This window comes from Panthera uncia, chromosome B1 (assembly GCF_023721935.1).
Source record: "Panthera uncia isolate 11264 chromosome B1, Puncia_PCG_1.0, whole genome shotgun sequence".
Classification (NCBI taxonomy): Eukaryota; Metazoa; Chordata; class Mammalia; order Carnivora; family Felidae; genus Panthera; species Panthera uncia.
In genome coordinates, this window is record NC_064811.1 from 57,226,807 (window position 1) to 57,249,904 (window position 23,098).

General features: G+C 36.4%; 1 protein-coding gene across 1 annotated transcript in view; it reads right to left on the reverse strand.

Moving 5' to 3' along the window:
- ADAMTS3 (ADAM metallopeptidase with thrombospondin type 1 motif 3) overlaps positions 1–23,098 on the reverse strand; it is a 258,079-nt gene that overhangs the window by 120,834 nt on the left and 114,147 nt on the right. The window contains exon 4 of the mRNA XM_049630608.1: positions 21,294–21,450. Within this exon, the coding sequence (XP_049486565.1) occupies positions 21,294–21,450 (157 nt within the window). The remainder of the gene's footprint in view (positions 1–21,293; positions 21,451–23,098) is intronic.

Genomic DNA, 23,098 nt, shown 5'->3' on the forward strand with positions numbered 1-23,098 from the left:
CAAAGCCCATGTGAGTCAGGACAAGAAAGGGCTTTGAGGGGTGGGGGTGACGGGCACAGGAGTAGATGGTCTTGGGAAAGGGGCAGAGGAATAATGAGAAGCCCCTGAAATGGTTACAGAATCACTGTGAATACAATTTGGATAATGAACTAGAGTTGCACCATATAAATTTGTCAATATTCAACTGTTTTGGACCTACACGGTGGAAATTACCAATGGTTCAACCTCATTAAAATCTTCCTAAAGAACAGGACTGGAGACCAGAAAACTGTTAAATACTGTGGGCAAAAATGAGGAAACACCACACAGTGATAGTGAGAATATGATTACTGAAGTGGAGAAGGTAGATGACAACATGTCAAGGCAATTAACAGATGGGATGCTTGTGTAGGGGGAAAAAGAAAATAACTAGATGACTTAAAATCTGGGTTTAAGAACTTCAAGGAAACTTAGGAGACATAACAACTAACTCTAATCACCCAACCCTACCTTATTTTGCAATCAGAAAAATGATGTATTTTCACTCTTTCATTCAAAAGATGTATTAATGAGGGGTGCCTGGGTGGCTCAGTCGATTAAGCGTCTGACTTTGGCTCAGGTCATGATCTCATGGTTTGTGAATCTAAGCCCCACATGGGGCTCTGCACTGACAGTGTGGAGCTTGCTTGGGATTCTTTCTCTCTTCCTCCCTCTCTACCCCTCCCTTACTTGCATTTATTCTCTCTCTCTCTCTGTCAAAATAAATAAACTTAAAAAAAAAAAGTATTAGGAGTATGTTCCAGGTTCCAGGCCCTATGCTTAACACCATGACTATAAAGAAACTTCAAGGAGCTTAAAATCTAAGATGTCCATCTGGAGGGTGATTACAAGCACAACAGACAAGTAAGCCCCTTAGATTTCTGTGCTAGTAGCTAATGAGGACCAGAAGTCCTACTTCCTGACTCCTAGAGACGCAGGCCCTTTCCACTGTACTATGCTGCTCAGATTTACTAAGCTTCAGTTGAGATAAGCAGCTATAGCTAAGTCCCTTAGCCTCACCATTCCATCTAGGAGCAAGAGAAGAGGCAGCAAGGATGGAAATTAAGCTGGCAAGCACAACTCTTTTCCCTTCCACAGCCACCCCACAGCCTAGTGGCCCCGTTGCTGCATGAGCTTAGGGTGCCCATGTTTCTAAAGCTATTTTCCCTAAGTGTAGCCCCATCTATCACCACCCTATCCCATCAATTTCTTCTTGCCTTCCTACAGATAAAAAATTCCTCCCTCTTAATCCAAAGTAATGGAAAAATGATATGATTACATCATAACATTATTTTGTACCGAAATTCACTTTACCTGAAAATTCAAATTACCCTTATAGTTTTGATTATGTATGCCCTTCACATAGGTACTAGGGCAAGGTGGTAGCTAGGTTTAAAGCTCATCACCCATTTTCTCCAAGAACAGTTCTAGAAGGAGAAAAGCAAGAAAAGAGAGGTCAGGGGGATAAAGGAAATTCTTTCACTGACTTCTTTGTTTAAACCCAATTTATTTATTTTTTCATTTTTTTTTTTTTTTTACTCCATGTTATTTCAAAGATAACAATGTAGCTAACTTTATTTTCTTTCTAGCAGTCAGGTACTAGAAAGGAAATTTTGATGCACACTTTGTCTTCAAAAGATTGCTCCTGGAAAACATTCTACTTCCATCTTTCAGATATTTTGCAATGGAAATAGTATTCCCTACTTCCTTTCCTTCCTCCTACGATCTGGAGTTTCAGAGTGGAATTGAAACCTGCCATGAGTATGATCTTTTTTTTTTTCTTTTTTTTAACAATATTATTGACTATATTCCCTATGCTGTACCTTTCGTCTCTGTGATTCATTTGCTTTATAACTGGCTTGCATAAAGATTTGTACCTTTTTATCCCCTTCACTTATTTGGCCTATCTCTCCATTCCCCCCACCCCTTCTGGCAACCACTGGTTTGTTCTCTGTATATTAGGTCTGTTTCTGATGTTTCTTTGTTCATTTGCTTGGTTTTCTTTTTTAGATTCCGCATATAAATGAAATTATATGGTATTTGTCTTTGTCTGTCTGACTTATTTCACTTAGCTTAACACCCTCTAGGTCAACCTATGTTGTCACAAATGGCAAGATGTCATTCTTTTTTATGGCTGAGTAATATTCCCTTGTATATGTATACCACATCTTCTCTATCCATTCATCTGTCATTGGACACTTGGGTTGCTTCAATAACTTGGCTATTGTGAATAATGCTGCACTGAACACAGGGCACATATATCTTTTCAAATTACTTTCCATTTTCCTTGAGTAGATACCTAAGAATGGAGCTAATGGATCATATGGATCATACGGTAGTTCTATTTTTAGAGATACAATTTTTATAGACTTGAAATGAGAATAAGCAGGAGAACCCGAACTAAAATGTGCACTACTTCTTTCAGGTTAGTAGAAATTCTTCTTTGTTGTTTTAATTTTTTCTTTTCAAAAATGAAACATGAATGCACATTTGCACTTTAAAAATTGAGCAAAACAAATAGGGCGAAAGTCTTCCCTCACCATCTCATCTCCCAATTATTATTCCACTCCCAGAGGAAATCATTGTTCTTTGTGTTCTCACCACCACCAATTTTGTCATTAAAAGTCAGAAGCTAAATCTTGTTACTCTCAAACATAATATCTTGACATGTAATGATAAAATATATAATCAATCCTTTCATATCCAGAATGTATACAAAAATTTAGAATCAAAGACATTTAAAAAATGTAGAGATCCTTTATCTCTAGATAAAGGATAAACTTAACTAGAATATACTTATTTTAAGAAAATATATAATGTCTGCTGGATTAATACAATGATAATCCAGGATAAGAAATAGTGTTAAGAACATCACCTCTTCCGTTTTCACATATGCCTATATAAAATAATCAGCACAACCATGTATTAGATTTTTGGAACTTTTTTCCTTCATTAAAGAACTTAACTTGAAAACAAACTATATTCATGCAAAGAACAGTAGTAAATTGAAAATAAACAGCCCAAACAGTCTATATCTGGACATAAATACTGACTCACTCTTTTTTTTTTTTTTTTTTTCCACATGGATTTTCCCACAGGAAGGAACAGATTAAAGGGTGGATTACTTCAAGCACTATAAAGGTCTCTAGACTGACCCCTCTCTTAGAGGGAACGCTTTCAGAGGAATAATGCTATAAAGAACAGTGAAAGCCCAAGAAAACCCACAACTGAGCCCTTCAGAGGGCCCTCATTCACAGTCCTCATTGACTGCCCTGGCCTCTCTGAGGGAATTCAAAATAATTCACTGCCCACCATAATACTGAATTCACAACAGAGAGGAAAAATGGTGATGGAGCTGCTTTGCATCTGTTTAATTTTTTACAGAAATGTTAAGGGGGTTAATCTTCTACAAGTCCAGTCATGTGCTTTCACAAAGGGCCAAGAAAGGAGTCGCAAAGCCTGCCATGACTCAAAGGGAGGCTCTTTGTGTCTTCTTTTCTGCACTATGTTGACAAAGAAGCTGCCTAAGTTCCTAGGCTTCTGGCTCCTGCCTGAATTCTGAAGTCAGTGAATCAACAATGATGTCATTGCTTCTGAAGACCACTGTTGGCTGAGATAATGAAGATCTCTTCACCCAAAGCATTATCATTTCTGTAGCATACATTTCCTAAATTTTTATACACAAAAGAATCCTACTTGTTCAGATCTTTTTCTTTATTTTCCGCATTATTGGAAAAAAAGCATTTGGGGACGTGTTTCCCTCTCACCAAAACATAGCTTTTTAAGTTTAGCTAGTAGATACTATTGAACTAGAGTGACTTACTCATATACTTCAGAGGAGGAAAAGATTATGCTTTTTTTTTTAATGAGGGATATATATGTTATTCAATCAGTATTCTGTTATTAAAAGTCGACTAACTGGTAGGCAACATACATCATTACACAAATAAGATCCATTTCTCCCTCCTTTTGTTCCTAATACATGTATGCATATGGGTGGAAAAGCAGATTGAATAACTCAAAGAATATTAAAATGGCTTGAGGACAATCATTCCCCCCAAATTTTTAAAATAATGGACTCCTTTCAAAACCCTTCAAAAACTATAGAAGCTCTGTGGGAGAAGAGGAACAATACAAATATTCATATACATACAAAGTTGGTGCCCTTGCAAACCAAGAAATTCTGTTTTACAGAGTACAGTTTCATTAGAGAAGAAAAATTCTGTCCAGCTTTTTGGAAAGTATTTATGCACAACAATGACTTTCTTATGAGAGTGAGCATTTTCTCAAAGAATTTTCTAGTTTTCCCCTCTAATCTGTGTTATGGTAGGCTCTTCTCTAATTATATACAATGTTAGTTATGAAAGAGTAGACTTCCTTTAAATTATTATAAGCAAGAAGACTGAAGGCAAATCAGATTTTCATTTTTATTCTCAAAGGAGAATATTAGATGAGATTAGACAAAATGAATTGGATATGAATTTAAAAAGGCAAACCACATGTGCCAGGAGTTGAAATGAATTATCTCATTTAGTCCTCAGATATGAGGCAGATATTACTGTCCCCACATTTCAGATCCTACAAAACTGACAGCGGACATTTATTCTTGTCTCAAAAATATGGTCTGAAGTTTTCCAGATGAAGTCAGATAGAAGGATATATTCCAGCACTTCAAAAGGAAGAGCCACGCAGTCTAGCATATATAAAGACAAACAAGATGGTGAGGTGGGGGAAAATGTGTGTTTGGGAGTCTAGGGTTCAGTACAGCCAAAGTACAGAGTGAGCAGTGGGGAGTGGGAGCAGATCCCGATAAGTAGTAAGAGAGCTAAGATAGGGGAGCTCCAGTCATGGAGGACAATGCTAAAAATAGGTAGGTAGATAGATAGATAGATAGATAGGCAGATAGATAGATATCCAACAGGAAATGGGGAATGACTAAAGAATTTTAGACTAAACAGTGACATGGAGTATTTTAGTTTACAAACATCATTACATCTTCAATCAAAACCAGTAAAATCTCCAAAGCACGGTACCGAAGCACTTACTTTAGAAACATATATAAAAGCAGTTGCTGGAATATGGAGGAAAAAAATAAAGCTTCTATCAAAGTTATCTATTTTACATTCTTTATCATATCTATCTCTGTGGACATCCTAAAATACATGCTGTGCATGTTCTATAAACTATAATGATATATTTGTGCGTCACACACGCACATACACACACACAAACATAGTGTGTGTACATAATCCACAAATTTCGGTAACATTCTATCTCAAAATAGAGTTGAGTTAGCCAGGTCTAGTAGCAGAAAAATAGGAGGCTACTGCAGTATTTATAACAACAAAAAAAACCTAAACAAAAGTAGAAACAATGGAGACTGAAGGCTATTTTGCCAGCCTTCTCGGTGTATAATCCATGAGTCTTGCTTACCAACTCGATAAGAGATGAGAAAGTCAGAAGGGTAAAGCTCAGTGCATGTTGGTACTGGTCACTAAGATTAGGATTGAACAGAAGAAGGTGGATGGTTAGAGAAAAACTCAGTGTTGGCTACAATTAGGTTAAAGCTCTTTGTGGATATCCAAGGGCGACAATAAGTGATTGAATATATACAGTCTTAGGGCTCAAGACAGGAATGTGGACAAGATGTACCACTGTGCAATTTTTCCACAGATCACCAATGGTACAAAACACGAGAAAAGAAGAAGACAAAAACAGACTTGCATGAGAAAGACAGGAAGAGGAAAAGTTATCAAGAAAGGAAGTTAAGAAGGAAATCTGAGTCAAGTCGTGAAAGACAAAGGAAGAGTCTAATGCCACAGAAAGGCAAGGGGAGTAGAAAGCAAAATGGAGCAGCACAGTTTTATCTTTAAAGAGTTTGTTATTTATTTTGCAAATAAGTTGAATAGCCAGGAATAAAAAAACAGATTTCAACGAATCGAGAATAAAAACATACGAATTCATATTACAAATGCTGTATGACACAGTGCAAAATGAACTTATATAAGCTATGGAATTTCAGAGAAAAAAGAAAGAAAACACTTCCATTGAAAAATGACACTCTAGGGGCACCTGGGTGGCTCAGTCAGTTAAGTGTCCAACTTCGGCTCAGGTCATGATCTCACAGTTCGTAAGTTTGAGCCCTCCATCAGGCTCTGCATCGGTGGTGCGGAGCCTGCCTGGGATTGTCTCTCTCTCCCTCTCTCTCTCTCTACCCCTTCCCCACTTGTGCACTCTCTCTCTCAAAATAAAAAAAAAATAAACTTAAAAATAAGAAACACAACACTTTAGCTGGATAATAAACAGTAACTAGAAGTGACAAGAAGATATTGCAGATACGGAAAAGAGTTTCTGGAAAAGAGTATCTCCCAAACGTGGCATTACTTTTGAAGCACACTGTGTTGAGATACTCACACTTATTTCATGACTTCAGAAATGTATTATAAAAATTATATATATTTTTGTAAAAAGCAAAAGGAAACAAGCAAACAAAACTAAATAATATATACAACAGAGAACTCTTATCTCTCTGCCCTCTCCCTGAATCCTATGCTCCTCTTAGGGAGGGGTCAGGGATGGTAAAAGGCATTCTGTTGTGCGTGTTACTTTGAAATTTTAAAAGTTAAAAATCTAATGGTTATAATGATCACAAACAGCCACACATGAAAGTAGCCCTGTAAAAACAGATTGCTCTGCGTCTTAAAATGCATTCAGCCCCGCCCCCTCCTCCTTTTTCACATCAGAGTAGACACACTGGATGCTGTCACCACCTCTCACCTGGATTTCTCCAGTAAACTCCAAACTGCCTGCATCCCCCCACTCCTCTATTCTGCACCCCACGTGAATGGCAGACAGATCTTCTAAAATACGGATCATCATCCTCTATCACTTCAGTGAGTACATTGGGTTTTTTTGCTTTATTTTTTTTAACTTGTAAAAATAAAGTCTTTGCAATCTAGCATTAACTGGCCTTTCCTGAGGCGAATATGAGAAAAGGACACAAACTATTATTTTGGGAAGTGGTAAAAAAAAAAAAAAAAAGGCATAGAGAAAGACCTAAGAGAGATTATAGGATGGCTGCCCATCTTGTCTAGGGCAGCATATCACTAACGGCACCTTGAGGTAAGGAGGATTTCCATTTTATTAATGAGGCAATGGTATCTGAAGAGGTTGTTGAAAGTTCCTAAGGTCACAGAGCTAATCCATAGCAGAACTACTATTTAAAGTCACATCTGGCAGGCTCCAAAACCCACACCAAAAAAACACTTCAGGATATTCAATGAAGGAGATACCTGAAGCCATAAAAAGAACATCTCTTTTGAAACTATGTAGGATAAAATTGAATATGAGAGGAAATGCCCTACTAACTGATAAGAGAGCCAAAATAACTGACCAGAGATAGGAAGGGATAAAAAGGCTACAGTGAGTGTGACAGAAGCCAAGATAACAAAAACCTTTGGACCACTTCAAATATCACGAAGAGGTCCAAGAGAATGGGCTCCAAGAAGAGAAACCTGTTGCAACTTTTATATGTCTTTCAGTATCTGGGAGAAACTCTTTATGTAACATGCTGAGGATGACAGCCAAGCTCAGGGGGAGCTGGACGAGAGATGAAGTGATAAGAAGGAGGAGTAAAAGGAGGTATGTTCTTTATGGAAATTTGGCAATGATGGTGATGAGAAAAAAAAAATACAAAGGGGCAAAAGGGCCAAAATTCCAGTCAAATATTTATGAAGACAGAGGAGACCTATATCATTTATCTGTACACTCTGCATTTCCCACTTGAGACCCGTGAGCATCTTTATGAAAGCTTGTAAAGATGGAAAATGAATGTCTCTAGAATAACAGGAAGAAATGTGTGACAGACAGGAGAGTGACTGAGTAAACAAGCATAGCCTACATCCTCAATCTGGGGCACCCAACAATCTCTTCTATGCTGTGCATCCCATCCCTGAGCTCTGTTCAACTACCACCCTCTGATGCTCAAACAGGCTATGTAATGAAGTGCCCTCAAACCACCACCGGGGGACTTCATTTCGTAGTCTGGGTTTGATAAACAGACATCTGAAGTGAGAAGAACTCCTTTTGGATGATCTTCCTTGTCATTGTCTCCCATGACTCTTTAACACTGTGGGCCTTCTTACCTGTCACAGTGGCTATCCTACGTAGTAGGACATTTCATTTTGGACCTTCCTGACAAATTTCAATTGAAAGCTCCTTCTGTTCAGTTTTAAATGTATTTAACATTTCTGAGTGTCAGGTTCAATCACTCATTTAGTCAATCAATATTTATTGAAGACCTTCTCTGTGCTGGCCTCTCTGCTAGATCTTGAATAAGCAGTGTTGAGCAAAGAAGAAAAATCAGAGTAATCCCACCTATTCTGTGTCATGTAATTCGTAGGAGACTCCAATAAAATAAGGCTTATGAATGAACTTTGAAAACCGTTAGGAAGATATATGTCATGGTGCAAATTCTTGACCTGTGCTGTCCATTACAAAAGCAATTGATCACATGCAGCTCTCTAAGTTAAATTGATTAAAATTAAAATTAAAAATTCAGTTCCTCAATTCACTGGTCATACCTCAATGGCTACATTTGGCTCGTGGCTACCATACAAATAGTACTGATGGAGAACATTTTCACCATCTCAGAAAATCCTATTTATTCATGTAATTATTTATTTACTATTTGATGCAGTGCATGTGCACGTGTAAGTAGGGGAAGGGGCAGAGAGAGAGGGAGAGAGAGAGTCTCAAGCAGATTCCACATTCAGCGTGGAGCTCAACATGGGGCTTAATATTGTTAACTGTGAGATCATAACCGGAGCTGAAATCAAGAGTCCGACACTCAACCAACTGAGCCACCCAGAAGCCCCTAAGAAAATTTTAGTGAAGAGAAATTTCCTAGAAGCTGAAAGTAGAAACACAAGAAAGAGCACGCATGATACCAAAGGGAGAAAAACAAAGTGATGCTTTGGTAAAAATATAACAAACCACGTGCTCAAAGAAAAACAGCTGAAGACTCTTGTAAGATTTTGAAACTACTACAAAAGCAAAATGTAGTCAAAATATAGGAATAAGAGGTAACTTTTATCGTGTGCTTAGTATGTCTCAAGAACTAAAACTAATTGCTTCATATCAATATCAGTTTAATCCAAAGAACAATCCTTTGAAGTAACTGCTATTATTTTCACTGTCTCATAGATGAAAAAACCAAGGCACTGATAGGTTAAGCAACTTGATATAGGTCACAAAGCTTCTTAACAGTAAGACTTTGAGCTAAAACTACACTGAAGAAAAAAGAATGTTTACCACCCAATAACAACATAGACATTAAATCAACCTCATTGAATTATTTATTATAGAAAAAAAATCCCTGAGGTATTCACTTTCAAATGTCCCCTGTCTGTAAAAAGAGCTTTCATACTATTCTTCCTTTCTGATCTTGTATTCTAATAAACTTCTTCCTGCTGCTAAAAAAACAAAACAAACAAACAAACAAACAAAAAACCCTGATGTAATAAGATTTATACATGTGCCTTCAAGCACTCTAGCTTTCACTGACATCACTAAAGTCACAAAACATGTTTTCTAAATCAGTCATTATAATGCTAATTACATAATGGTTTGATTCAATTGTATGTTTCTTTACTAATCTTTATTAAAGTATACTATACTCTTGGATGGGAAAGCACATATTGAGTACCAAATAAACCAAAATAATGTATCTTGTGTCAATAACGTACTAGGTTTTTGTCTGAAACTCGCCATTAATAATTTATTATTTCTTCATACTTTTTGAAAGCATAAACCATGGACCTCTATTCCATCTCTCATAAATGTTTTAGTTTTCTTATGAACTAGCTGTAAAATGTGAGCTCTTTTTCCTTGTCTGTGAGAAAACAGTAAAGATTTTTAAAGAGATACATGTTGATAGTCTTATGTCAAAAAAAAAAAAAAAAAGTCACCACTGAGGTTTCTGATTTCTTTAGTGTTCTAAAGATCCAGTTTGAAGATCTAATTTTAAAACTGGCGCAAGAGATCAGATTCAAATGTTTGAATCTGTTTTTACAGGATATCCTTGGCTAACTTTACTCTAAAAAAATTTAACACACTTGGACTGCCTTCCTTTGGCTATGAAATACCTTTCACAGGAATGGGCATTAAGGTAGAGTTAGAGTATATGTGGAAAGGGGGTTGAACAGAGAATGTGTGTGATTCCATTCTAATGCAACATGTTCTTATGTTAATTATGTTTTCTGAAATAAACACTTGGACTCTGCCCCTACACCTAGAAAAAAAATAAGGGCATTCCCAAGGGACTAAACACTGTGCACTTCTGGTTTCTTATTCCCGTTTGTTTTCCTGCTGTATATCATATTCAAGTTGTTCTTTAAGCAGTAGTCACTGGATCTGAGTACCTGAGGTAAGAAACTGCCTTCATGACTGGCCTTATTAATTTTTCCTTTGTTATTGCCAAGAACTGAAGAAGACTAAAACAGATGACCTCTCTCTTTCAACTGAAGGAGGATTGGACACAGTACTTCTGTCACTTTTAACATCACTCTCCTATCTCTGGACCAAAAGATTTTTCAAAAATCTACAAAAAGTAAGTATATGGACTCATGATGACTATCCTATAATGCTTTGCTTTGCACTAAAAAGGCAGTAATTTAATCATATCATAAATAAAACAACAGGTTTCTATATTCACAAAAAGGACAGATTTGATTTCTTCTTTTAATCACAAAAAAATTCTGTGGAATTTGGGGTGAAATTCTATATTTGCAGATAGATATTAATTAGATATTCTATATTTGCAGATAGATATTTGCAGATAGATATTAATTAGAAAAAGGAAATAATAGTCAAGTAGTGTTAAGACTCCAAATTTAGAAGTATAGACACTAACTGAAGATTCCAGGGTTCTCCTACTGACTCACGATGCCGAAGCCATATTTGTGATACGTTGTAGACTACAAATCATGCGGTAAAGTGTGTTTGAGTTATGAAGATCAAATTGTTTTTGTTTTTGTTTTTTTTTCTGACATTAATTCCATCTGTAACCCTGTTTTTCACTATCTGGCATTTGACACCTTATCGTTCTCCATCCAAACTTACATGTTTAAAACAAGGGGAAAATATTCTAACAAGAGCCCTTCCAACTACCCCTTAATATATATACGGTTTCTGCAACTACGATACGGAACTACAACAATGTGGACCACAGAAATATGAGAACTCGTGTAATGGGGAGGACATTTGGGAAATGTTTATTCTTCTCTGTGTTTGTGTACAGATGACTCACTAATCATCCCCAAGAGTGGCGAGAAGGCCTTGAGTGAGGGAAGGTAAAGAGAGAAGAAGGAGGCCATCAGAAAGTCTGACAGATGAGTCAAGAATATAAAGAAACTCCATATTTAGCTTCTGGAGTTGAAGTAAGATTTTTCCAAAGAAAAGAGACTGGTAAGCAAGGCTGTATGGAGGGAAAGGAAGTTCTAATTCTCTTAGTTCTCATATAACAAATCAACGCCAGGCCTGGAGGCCAGAAAACAGCAGTTTTTTATTTGCATGTTTGGTTTTTATTTGTGTTTTCCTCCTATGAGAGGAAAGGCCTGGCCATCATAAGTCTTAGTCATGAGACTGGAATAGAGAGGAAAAAGCATTTAATCAGAGGAAGGAAAAAGGCAAGTCTGGCCCTTTTGATCTTGCAGTACTTCTGGGACGAGGGAGACAAAGGAGAATGAGGAGACAGTGGTTCTGACTTTTGCCCAGTTCCCTTTAAGGCCACATTTCAGAAGAGAAAGGACATGGTATGAAAACATACCGATCTATGGGGATCTCCAAGCACCCAAGCCTTGTTTCCTGCTTTGTCTTGGGGGCTCTGGAAGAAGAACACCTCAAGGGCTGCTAGCACGTCAGTCTGGTTGCAGTAGAGGAAGCCATGACTCCCCTTGGTTCCTGTGCTACAGGAACAGCAAGATCAGAGTTTCGTGGGAGGCTGTAGAAAGGGCTGCTGAACCAAGCACAAGAGAAGCTGCCGAGGACCACGTGTGCTGCGTAAGTAAGGGTCCTTGCCAAACTCAGGGTGGTCTGCTGTACCCGTGAGGGCAGCCTCTAGTCAAATGGAAGAAAGACCTGCACTGAAAGCCAGCAGGGTAGGCAGCAGCCAGGCAGACAAGGAATATCAGCCCGGTGGGGCCTATGCAGCCAGCCAAAGAAACTCACAGAACAGCTAACATAGAAAACTCCTGCACAGGATCAAACTGTGATGCATTCCACAGTGTAGGAGAGAGAGCTGGGCTGGTTCCCCTGTTTCTTCTTGGTTTTCTCCATGAATTTTTGCACAGCATTAATATGTGCTACAATTTAAATACTCTATCAATGAAAGGAAGGTCAATTTTCATAATTCCTAGTATTTAGAGTAAATTCTTGGCTTCCCATTTACTTAATTCCTATTCAGAATACAAAACTTGAACTTGATTCTAATTATGTGAGTTGCTTTATCAACGTTGCCATAAAGTCACAAAAAGAAGAAGCAGAGAAGTGATGCTCTTAAGTTCGCTGTGAGGTGAGATCTGAGTTGCAACATAAAGTGGGACAGATAACTAGTAAAGATGAAAAATCCATAAAAGCTGGGGCTTTCTTTGAGAATAAAAGTCTGAGTGATTATTGTAATAATTATTTTTACCAACATCCACGCTTCAGATCTCATATCTATGAAAATAATCTCAATGTATATCACTAAAATTTGTATAAGTCTGAGATGACAGGATGTTAGAACATTTCTTCCATAAATTTCAGAGAAAGGGTACTGGTGAATGACAAAAAGATGCCCACAGGAACTCAGGTGATCACAACCCTATAAGAACCACACAGATGCTGCTGCTGACTTTTCATATGTTGCGTTGTCACAGATGAGAGAAGGACCTTGAAGAAGACCAAAAAAAAAAAAAAAAAAAAAAAATCTAGCCCGATGAGCTTAATTATACCTCCTTTAAACATAAATAGGGTGGTGCCTACACCATACCTAGCAGTGATTTCCCTAGGACTTCCCACTGGACTCAAAAGCCAAGCCCAGGATCACAGAATGAGGAAGGGCAATGTTGATATGCATCAAATTCCCATACCATCTCCATCTAAATGTGTCATCCAAAATTGGGAATTAAGAAATTAAAAATCCGCCCTAATGCCCTAATTTCTTATTTACTAGAAGGCTGTCCAGTGGCATTTTGTTAGTATGAGGACGATGGTGCAGGACATAAGGAAACTCCACTTTTCCTGCTCACTCATCTCACCAAAAGGGGCTTAGACATTGCTTTTATCCCTTTAGCATATGGAGTAGAATCTGATAAAACATGAAAACATGACAACAAAACCTGCCAAAGTGCTGAGACAGAGAAGTGAAGTTAAAATGCAGAGTGTTGACACCACACAGACCTTATTCTTAACACCTAACACACAGCAATCTGTAAAGTACACTCAAGAGAAACAAACTCTTCCACAGGCATTGGCTGAATGACACCCACCATTAAAGACGGCCCTTTGAACAAGAATATACACAAAAGCTTAGGATACTTGGGTTATTCATCAGAGCTCTAAAATAATGAACAAGTATCTCAGCCCAAAAGCAAGGAACAAGTTAATGGGGCATTTAAGTGGTTATAATAATTGTGAAAGATATACAAACAAAACCAATTTGAACTAATGCGTCATTCAAACTTGTCAAAGATTTTTTTTTTTTTTTTCCAGAGAGTAAGGTACTGGAAAGTAATAAAGGAATATGCTACATATAATTACTTATCTCCAGTAAACTTTATAGTCTCGCTTAGGGAAATGGCTCAAATCATTCCTAAACTAAATCTTTCCATCTTACCCAAATCCCAAGTTCAAGAACTTCCATTAAGAATTTTTCAGCATAGATATTTTTTTTTGCTATTTTTTTTTTTTAAATATATAAATTATTTTCAAATTGGTTTCCATACACCACCCAGGGCTCATCCCAAAAGATGCCTTCTTCAATACCCATCCCCCCCCCCCCCCTCCCTCCCACCCCCCCATCAGCCCTCAGTTGGTTCTCAGTTTTGAAGTCTCTTATTCAGTGTAGGTATTTAGACCAGCTGTATCACAGCTGAAAATCAGAATAAACTTTCTGGTACCTAGAAAGAACAAAACCAAGCACTCAGCTCCCCTTGCAGAATTGTGCATTAAAGGAGCATTTAATTTGGCCTGACTGTAGCCCTCACATTTGAATCCACAGTCCCCATAATCTCATCTCAAATGATTTTCACATAGAAAATATTGTTGCTGTCCTACACTTATTTGACCCCATAGTTCCATTTTTTTCAACATATATCACTAACTTCCACTTCAACTCCCTGAAAGATACCCTGCAGAGGGAAGGATAAAGACAGCCCATAAAGAAAGAGGATTGAGAATAACACACCCGAGTCCTCCACAGGGATGTGAGGAACCCACATGCACACAAAAATTATTTACAAAATACCAAAGTGAACAGCACTGATCCTCATAAATAAAATTCATATGTAAAGTTAACAACTGATGATCCAGTAGGAAAAAGAAAACCATGAGCGACATGAACAAAAGCTACCTTATGGCAAATTATCTTCTTTAAAAATAATAATCGCATTAGAGACAGAAATAATAAAATGAAAGATTACTAAACCTCCAGAAATATTTGAATTCCTTGCACAAAAGCTTCCCACTTACTCACATGAAAGTTTGTAAGTTGTACAGGGAAAGAAAATAAGTACAGGCTTTAAAATGTGTTTAAGCAGGCACACTTGGCTTGTGCAGAGTCAAAATGTACTTGATATTTTACTAAAAATAGAGTCTATTCCTCCTAAGTAAAAGCAGTTCATGCGATTAAAACCAAACACTGAAAATATATTTTGATATTAGGATATATTTTACATTCAGAAAGAACAAATACATTTTAAACACTAACAAAGTTTTTTCTTGGCAATAATTGCTCTTTCATGAGTCAATAATTGATATAATTATTCTGAGTGGGCAAGCATCTAATTTAAGAATCAAGGTCCAACTTATCTGCATTATCTTTGTATTCTAATATAAATTAACTGCTTTCAATTTTGTTTCAGTTGCTCAGATGTAGCTAAATTCTTCCAATTCTCTTTCTCCCTTAATGTCACATCAATAACTAAGTAAAATCCAGCAGCTCTGAATTTTCGATACAGTTTTATCTTTCCATGCTTAACTCCATTAGAAAAAACATACAGAGTTATATTTGTAACACTTTAAACCTGGTCTGGGTAAACAAACTCCTTTCATGGTACCTATTCATGAAGAGATAGAATACCCGCCGTAAGAGATTTTAATATAAGGAAATAAAGTAGTATCCTTTATCTTTCACATCTGAAAGGTCTTTAACTATCACTCTGCTTCCAGGATTATTTCAAGTAATAATTGAACCTTTAACTGCCTTCTTTTTGCCAATAATTATTATAAACACATGGATTGTGAAATATGCAAAACCAACCTAAAAAGGAATTACATAAATATGATTAGTATTTCCATATGAATCCACTGGTAGGAGCTTTGACAAATTACTGACCCTAGATTATATTATAAACTAAACTATGCAGCCGGGTAAAAATGAGTAAAATTTATCATTTAATATATACCTGAAAGAATGGTTGCTATTTGACAGATCTTAATGATTTAGTAATATTATGTTCCATGTTTCATTTAATACGAAAACATGCTAAAAATTAATTTCTCTCACTTTACTTACTTACTTACTTACTTACTTACTTATTTATTTAGGTTGCTTGCAAAGCCCACCACTGTTTCTCTTTGATCGGGGCACAGGTCATGAGAACTTCCAAATACAATAGGTTACAGCACCTACTGACTTTTCTATAGATTCAAGGAAGGACTCTGCCTAGGAAGTTCCTAGAGTCACCAAAATAAGAAATAGTCTTCCCATTATTCAAGTTCTTGCTTCATAGTTTCATTCCCTGGCAACCAGGAGCAACTCCCAAATCATTTCTGACTTGTACATGTTTCCCACCTGGGACAAAGACACTCCTTCACAGCACCATGACAACCACACCAGCGACACAAGCGCTTGGGTTCGTGCAGGAAAATGAAAATCCTGAAAGGAAGCTAGGAGATAAAGGCTTACTATTCCTTGTTTCCCACTGGTAGGAAGTAATTACAGAAATTACTTTAACACAAAGCTTCTGGTGAGTGAATAGTTTGTAATTTGATGGGAGAAGCCTAAGGGCCTAGGGATTAAATTTAAAAAAATATGAAAAGCTGAATGATGTCATACAAGTAGAGGCCCCCTGCCTCCCGCCCCCCCCCCCCCGAAATAGACTGCCTAAAGCAAACTTCTTATTGACAACAATGTAGACATTCTTAAGAGATGATCAGGGGTATGTTTTGTTTTTCATCTGAGTTTAAACTCAAATGATTGATTTAACAGTGGAGGTGAACTTTATGACCCTTTATTGGTTGATTAACCACGACACTCCCAAGTGAAATTTCAAACCCAGCAAAATATAAAATAATTTTGTCCAAACTAAATGTCCAAAAATGGATGTGATTTCCATCCTCCCAAAGTAGAAATCAAAAAAAGAAGTAAATTCAACTCTTCCCCCAATGATGAAGTAGACAAGTTTTTTGTCATAAACATGCACAGTTTATGTTTGTTGTTTAATGAAAAGGATGGAACTTCTTTGCCAGAAACTGGCAGTACTATGTGTTATAAACACCTGCCAATTCTGCACTGGAAGAGATCATTTATATTGCCAAATGTAAAACTGTTTTACGTCTTAAAACAGTAATTCTAAAGCAGAGTACTGCATCTGTGATTTTACAAGTTCAATGTATTTTCAAACAGTTCTTCACATTTTTTTCAGATTTCAAAAACAATACAATTTCCTTATTAAGAGTTGAGGAAAATGGGGTGCCTGGATGGCTCAGTTGGTTAAGCGTCTGACTTCAGCTCGGGTCATGATCTCATGGTCCGTGAGTTCGAGCCCCACGTCAGGCTCTGTGCTGACAGCTCAGAGCCTGGAGCCTGCTTTGGATTTGTGTCTCCCTCTCTCTCTGCACCTCCCCTGCTCATGCTCTGTCTCTCTCTGTCTCAAAAATAAATGAAAACATTAAAAAAAAAATTTAAAAAAAGAGTTGAGGAAAGAAAATCTGTGTGATATATGGAAATGGTTGAGATAATATATTATCTCAACAGGTTCAAAGCTGTGACTTTTATTGGAAACCTAGATAAATGTTCTAAGAGGATAAAGAATAAAAATAGATGTTTACTTTTAGTCAAGTGGAATAGCTTAGGGTTCTTGAGTATGCAGAAGGATATTTTTTGCTTTGTTTTTAGCTTTGTTTTTGTGTTTTAAGGATGAAATATCCTCCTTTCCTATAGTGCTGGTAGCAAACATCTTTCATGGGCTTCTAATCCTGTGCAAGGTGCACCTTCTGATTCTCATTGATATGAAGTTGCGAAAGAGAGAGTGGAAGGCAAGCAGAGACATTCCAAGCATCCACAAGCCAATTCTTGCCCCCTGACTCCAAGCTAACCTCTACCCATCCCTACCTCAACATGTATATAAGGGCATTCATTCACTGACTCTGAGACATGATTATGAAAATATACTGTGCATTTTTTATTCACTCACTATTCCAATGGATCTTCAGACTCAATATATCCAAACATATACACTTGTCATTCTCCATCAAGCCTATTTCTGTTCCTCATTTTAAATATCTGAATTCTGAAAAGAGAATCCTCTAGTCTTTCAGATTAGGATTCTGAGTCATCCTTCTTTACTCTCTCTCCATCCCTGATATATTCTGCATCATATAAATCTGTCAGTTTCACTTCAGTCTCAATCCAATTTGGCTCCTTCTCTCCATCTCACTATTATCACCTAGTTCAGGTTATAACTGGTTTTAATATATAATACTCGCACCAAATTAGAGAACTCAAATAAATGACAGCTCTGAGTTGCCAAGCTGACAAAGCAAGATGTATGGCCAGGCAATTATGGGGATAACCCACAAAACACAGCAAAATATTCATTTACAGGGGCCCTAATGCTGAAACTCTGTTGGGTCAGAAGTGCCTTGTTTATGATAAAAACTCCTCCTGATGACCTATTGTCAGAGAAACTTAAGATCATGCCCCTCAAATGCATTTCTAAGTACATCTTATGTATTTTAATCCCCTTCTTATAACTTATTGAAGAAAGACCTCATGTGTCTCCTAAAATAACCACCTGAATTGATCCAGACAAAGCATTATTTTATATGATACTATAGTTTTCATTTATAAATCAATATGCTTTTTAAACCCAGAATCTGTTAAATTTTACATTTTAGAATGATGGAATAAGGTATAAGAATATATTCTTAATTCCACTTGGAAAGTATGTAGTCCATGAAAAAACCTGGCTCTCAGTCCTTGACCATGAAGTTAAAAGAAGAATTTTAAAGTTATAGTATAGTACTTAAAGTTCTAAATCTGAATCTCTTTTTACCTTAGGAAGACATTTCCATTTCTAAAATACATGGTTACAATTTAAAATTCTCAAAAGGAAGTAAATTGACATCATGAGCAACTCAGTTCAATCAGAACTTCATAAATAAAATAAAAGTTAAGTTCATACTAAGGCTTATCATGGAACATTCTATGTTCTATTTTGGGTCAAGTTTTAAGGCAATTGAGAATTAACAAAGGAACTCCTCTTCCTTTGACCCATGATTGCTGAAAACCTTACCAAAATGTATTTTGTGGCCTATTTCAGCTACAAAGTAATCTTCTATTCAAAACTGAAAAATGAAAAATAAGGTTTTTAGTGTCTGCATTCTTAAAAACAACTCATTATAAAATCTGAGTAAGTTGATGCTGATGCTACTAGAATTGATATTTTAAATGATTTTCTAAACTAAAATTCCCCGTATTGCCTAAATCTAATCTAATTCTTTGAAACTTACATGCCCTGACTACTAAATTATTTTTCCTAATCTAGTATCTAGAAATACAATACGTATTAAACATCATATTTCTCATAACTGTCTTATTTCAATAAAAAAAATCTTCTCTCCTTCTCTGTAAATATTATACTACTGAAAAGTACCAGGAATACTTAAATGGAGCATCTATTTCTTGGTGAAACCACAGGTATGACAGAAAGAGCAACTAGGAGGAAAGTCATAGTGACTTACCTGGCTTCCAGCCCTCTAATACAATTCTAGAACATGTAGGCCATGCTTTTTTAAAATATATTTAACCATTGCCTCACAAAAGATATTAGATATTAACAATTAAACTCTAGAAAAAGTACTGTATTCTCCTACCTACCCTTTGATACAACCAGTCTTCTGATTTAGAATGACATTTTTCAAACATGAAAAATAGAAATAAGAACTAATAGTAATGTATTCACAACATGAAGGCAAGCAATGCCTGTTTAACTTTTAATTAAAACTCCTAACACATACATCTTTGCCCAAAATAATTAATATTAATAGTTAATACCAATAACAACAGCCACAGCTACCATTGACTAACCATCTGTTATTGTTGAGGGCTACATTCAACAATTTTCATATACTATTTCTAATACTTACTATAATTGTGCAACATATTTTAATTCTTCATTCACAGATAAACTGAGGCTCAGAAAGGTTAAATATTAATCTAAGATAATAGAAGAACTTGAAATTTTAGAGGTACTATTAACATCTGTCTAAATGCAGTGTAGTCTCTTCTGATTATATCACAGTGACCTTCTAGGATAGGCACACATTTCATAGTATTGCGTCTATTAATTCAATGCTGTTGCTTCAAATCAGATATTTCTCAATAATTCTTCAGGTCTTGTTAATTTAAAAAAAAAAACTTTTAAGTTTATTTATTTATTTTGAGAGAGAGAGAGCAAGCACAAGCTGGGGAAGGCCAAAGAGAGACATTAGGAGAGACAGAATCCCAAGAACGGAGCCCAAGACAGGGCTCAGGACTCACTAACTGTGAGATCATAATCTGAGCTGAAATAAACAGTCAGACACTTAACCAACCGAACCACCCAGGTGCCTCAATTTTTACGTTTATTTTAAACTCTACTATCCCACTAGTATGGCATGTTAACAGAAACTGGTGGTATCTGAAAATCAAACTAGGTAATAAGTCTCAAAAGGCAAGATATCATTAATCTAGAATCTAGATTATTAAATTAAGATTATTTATATCCCTGACATTTCCCTAGGGGAAATTTCTATTATCTCTAATTCAGATAGTTGGCCTGGCAAAAATAAATATAGCCTTTCTGAAATTTGGTTAAAAAAAACATAGATTCTCAAATTTCCTTTCTCTTCCAGAAAGGGAATTTGTATACTCAACTTATAAAAACATGTCTTTAATAACAAATTACCTTCAGATTTCATAAAAGCAAACAAACTAGAAAAGCTTCCCATGCCATAATTTCATTGACTTTAGTGGTCCAGCCTATTATGAAACAAAAGTTGACAGAACATTCAACTCATTCTCTCTTCCATATTGTAAAAATATGATTTTGCAAAATAGACCTTAAGGTCAAATTCTTATTTTCTTTTTTCTTATTTTCTTTTTTGTTTGTTTGTTTAAATTCTTTTTAATGTTTATTTATTTTTGAGAGAGAGACAGAGCACAAGAGGGGGAGGGGCAGAGACAGAGGGACATGCAGAATCTGAAGCAGGCTCTAGGCTGAGCTGTCAGCACAGAGCCCGACGCAGGGCTCGAACTCATGGACCACAAGATCATGACCTGAGCCGAAGTCAGAAGCTCAACTGACTGAGCCACCCAGGCGCCCCAGCATTCTTATTTGCAAATGTGTCTATGACATACCTATTATTCTCTGTCATGTCAATATATTTCATTTTAAAAGTTTGAAATAGTATTAATAACACACAATTGAGATACTTCTAGAAGGCAAAAATATTTCCAAGTTTTCACAGAAGCTACAGAAAAAATCATTTTAATGTGAAACTATAAAAGAAGTCATAAATAACTGGTTAGGGACACAATACTGCACTAGAATAAAATAATACCTATAACATACATTCTGCTACATGTTTTAAAAAAGGCGGGCCATATTTCATGATCTACAAACTTCTCTTGCTACTTTCACATTATGCAAGAGCACATGACAGTCACATTCCCTTAATGGATTGGGAGAGTTGTTTTCATCATACCTTAAAATTACAGATAATTATTAAGCCTCGTCAAAGACGCCTACCTCCGTAGTAGCAGTCATGCGACATGTTTACAGGAGCCCGTTCGACTGCTGATCTCTTGTAGACAACATGAATCCTTCCTTTTTCTTCTTCCATCTGCTTACCTCTTTCCAAAGGCTCAATGAAATACTCATCATTATCACTTTTTATCATTCCAGCCTAGAGAAAGCATAAAATGTGTTAATTTTGAAAAGAAGTATCTGCCACCTTTAGCTCACAAGTACCTTTTTAAATGGCAAGAATTTGTGAAAATGAATGCTTTTTCTTTCTACTTTTGGCTAAAAATTTAAAATGGTTAAGTAATTCATAGCAGGCAGAAATTCATATACGACAAGAATAAAATAATTCACATAAGGTATAATAAGAACTTTAGGGTAAGAAAAGAAAATTACACAACATACAAATTTCATCAGACTGCAGAGGAAGTGCATTTATATATTCTACAGGTATTTTATCTCTAAAAGAAATCTTACAGGGGAAATAAACTCAAGAAATGTCTCTTAATATCCCATAATAATCTGCTGTACGTGCATGCTTATCATTTTTTGTAACTCATTTACATTTTCCTTCTAAACCATTATGGTATGAGAAGAATGAGTTCTATAGTGCACTCAGTAAATAAATGTATTTCTCACTTTAAATAGCCTCTTTAAGATTCAGTAAAAACCTTGCATTTCCAATATTTATTAATTAGAAGAACTCCTATTTGTCCTATCTTAATCTAACTTGATGATTTTACTCATGTTTTTTCCTCCTCAAGTTTCATCCTTCCATACTAAAAAGGTTATCCTTGTATTCATTGCCTTCTACCTCTCTAATATCTAGTCTTTTTCTGACTGTTTCACCTTTTACTTAGAAAATACCAGGACTATATTCAGTACTCTAGCTGAATAGAAATGATGGTTTTGTCTGAAACTGGTTCATTAGGTGTCAAGTCCACATTATAGTCAAATAGTTACCGCTTACATTTCTACTTTAAAGGTCATACGTTCATAGGTAGTATTAATTTAAATTTCAGTACACTTATTTGAAAACCAAGTTGAAGAAATAATGTGTCGGTGTGGGAATTATAATTATTTTGGAAATATACATTGGATCTAGAAGTAAGTCATATTTTTCATCTGAGGCTCGCAGCTTATTCTGTATTTTCAAATATGGGATCATTGGCTCTCATAGAACATAGGCGGGGCCTTACGGATTCTCATCCCCTCCAGCTGTTGATCTAATGGCTCCGCCACTCTCTGTTGAGCAACACAGAAATGAAAGGTAGGTACACGCTACAAATAGCATTTGTTTTCAGCAAACGTGCCTCTGACTGTAGCTTTTCTATTGCATTCAACTCTGTTCCCCAGTTTCCGTTCTGACTTCGTCTACCTGGTTCACTCTGTCCCCTCCTTCCCCTGTGTAAGCCTCACAGGGAAATATTAGAAGCTAAGGTGTCCCCACATACACATCAACAACCACCTCCTGGTATGCACAAACAGCCCTTGAACCTATGTGACCACGTCTCACAAGAAAACATCACCACACTTCCTTCACCATGCTTAGTCTTTAGCTTCTTGAACAAACTTCTAGCCTTCATTAAAAAAGAACACTGAGCTAATGGGCCTTCAATAGTAATGCTGGTCTTCCAAACACAACTCCCATATTTGGAGTTGTTTTCTCATCTGGTCAATTACTCTTCCCCGACTCCTGTACTGTGAAATACAGGGTTTTTCACAAGAGGCCTGATTAGATCTTTACCTACTGTCGAATATAATTTCCAATATTTTCTCATGATTTTCAATTGTCGTTTTAATCTATTTAG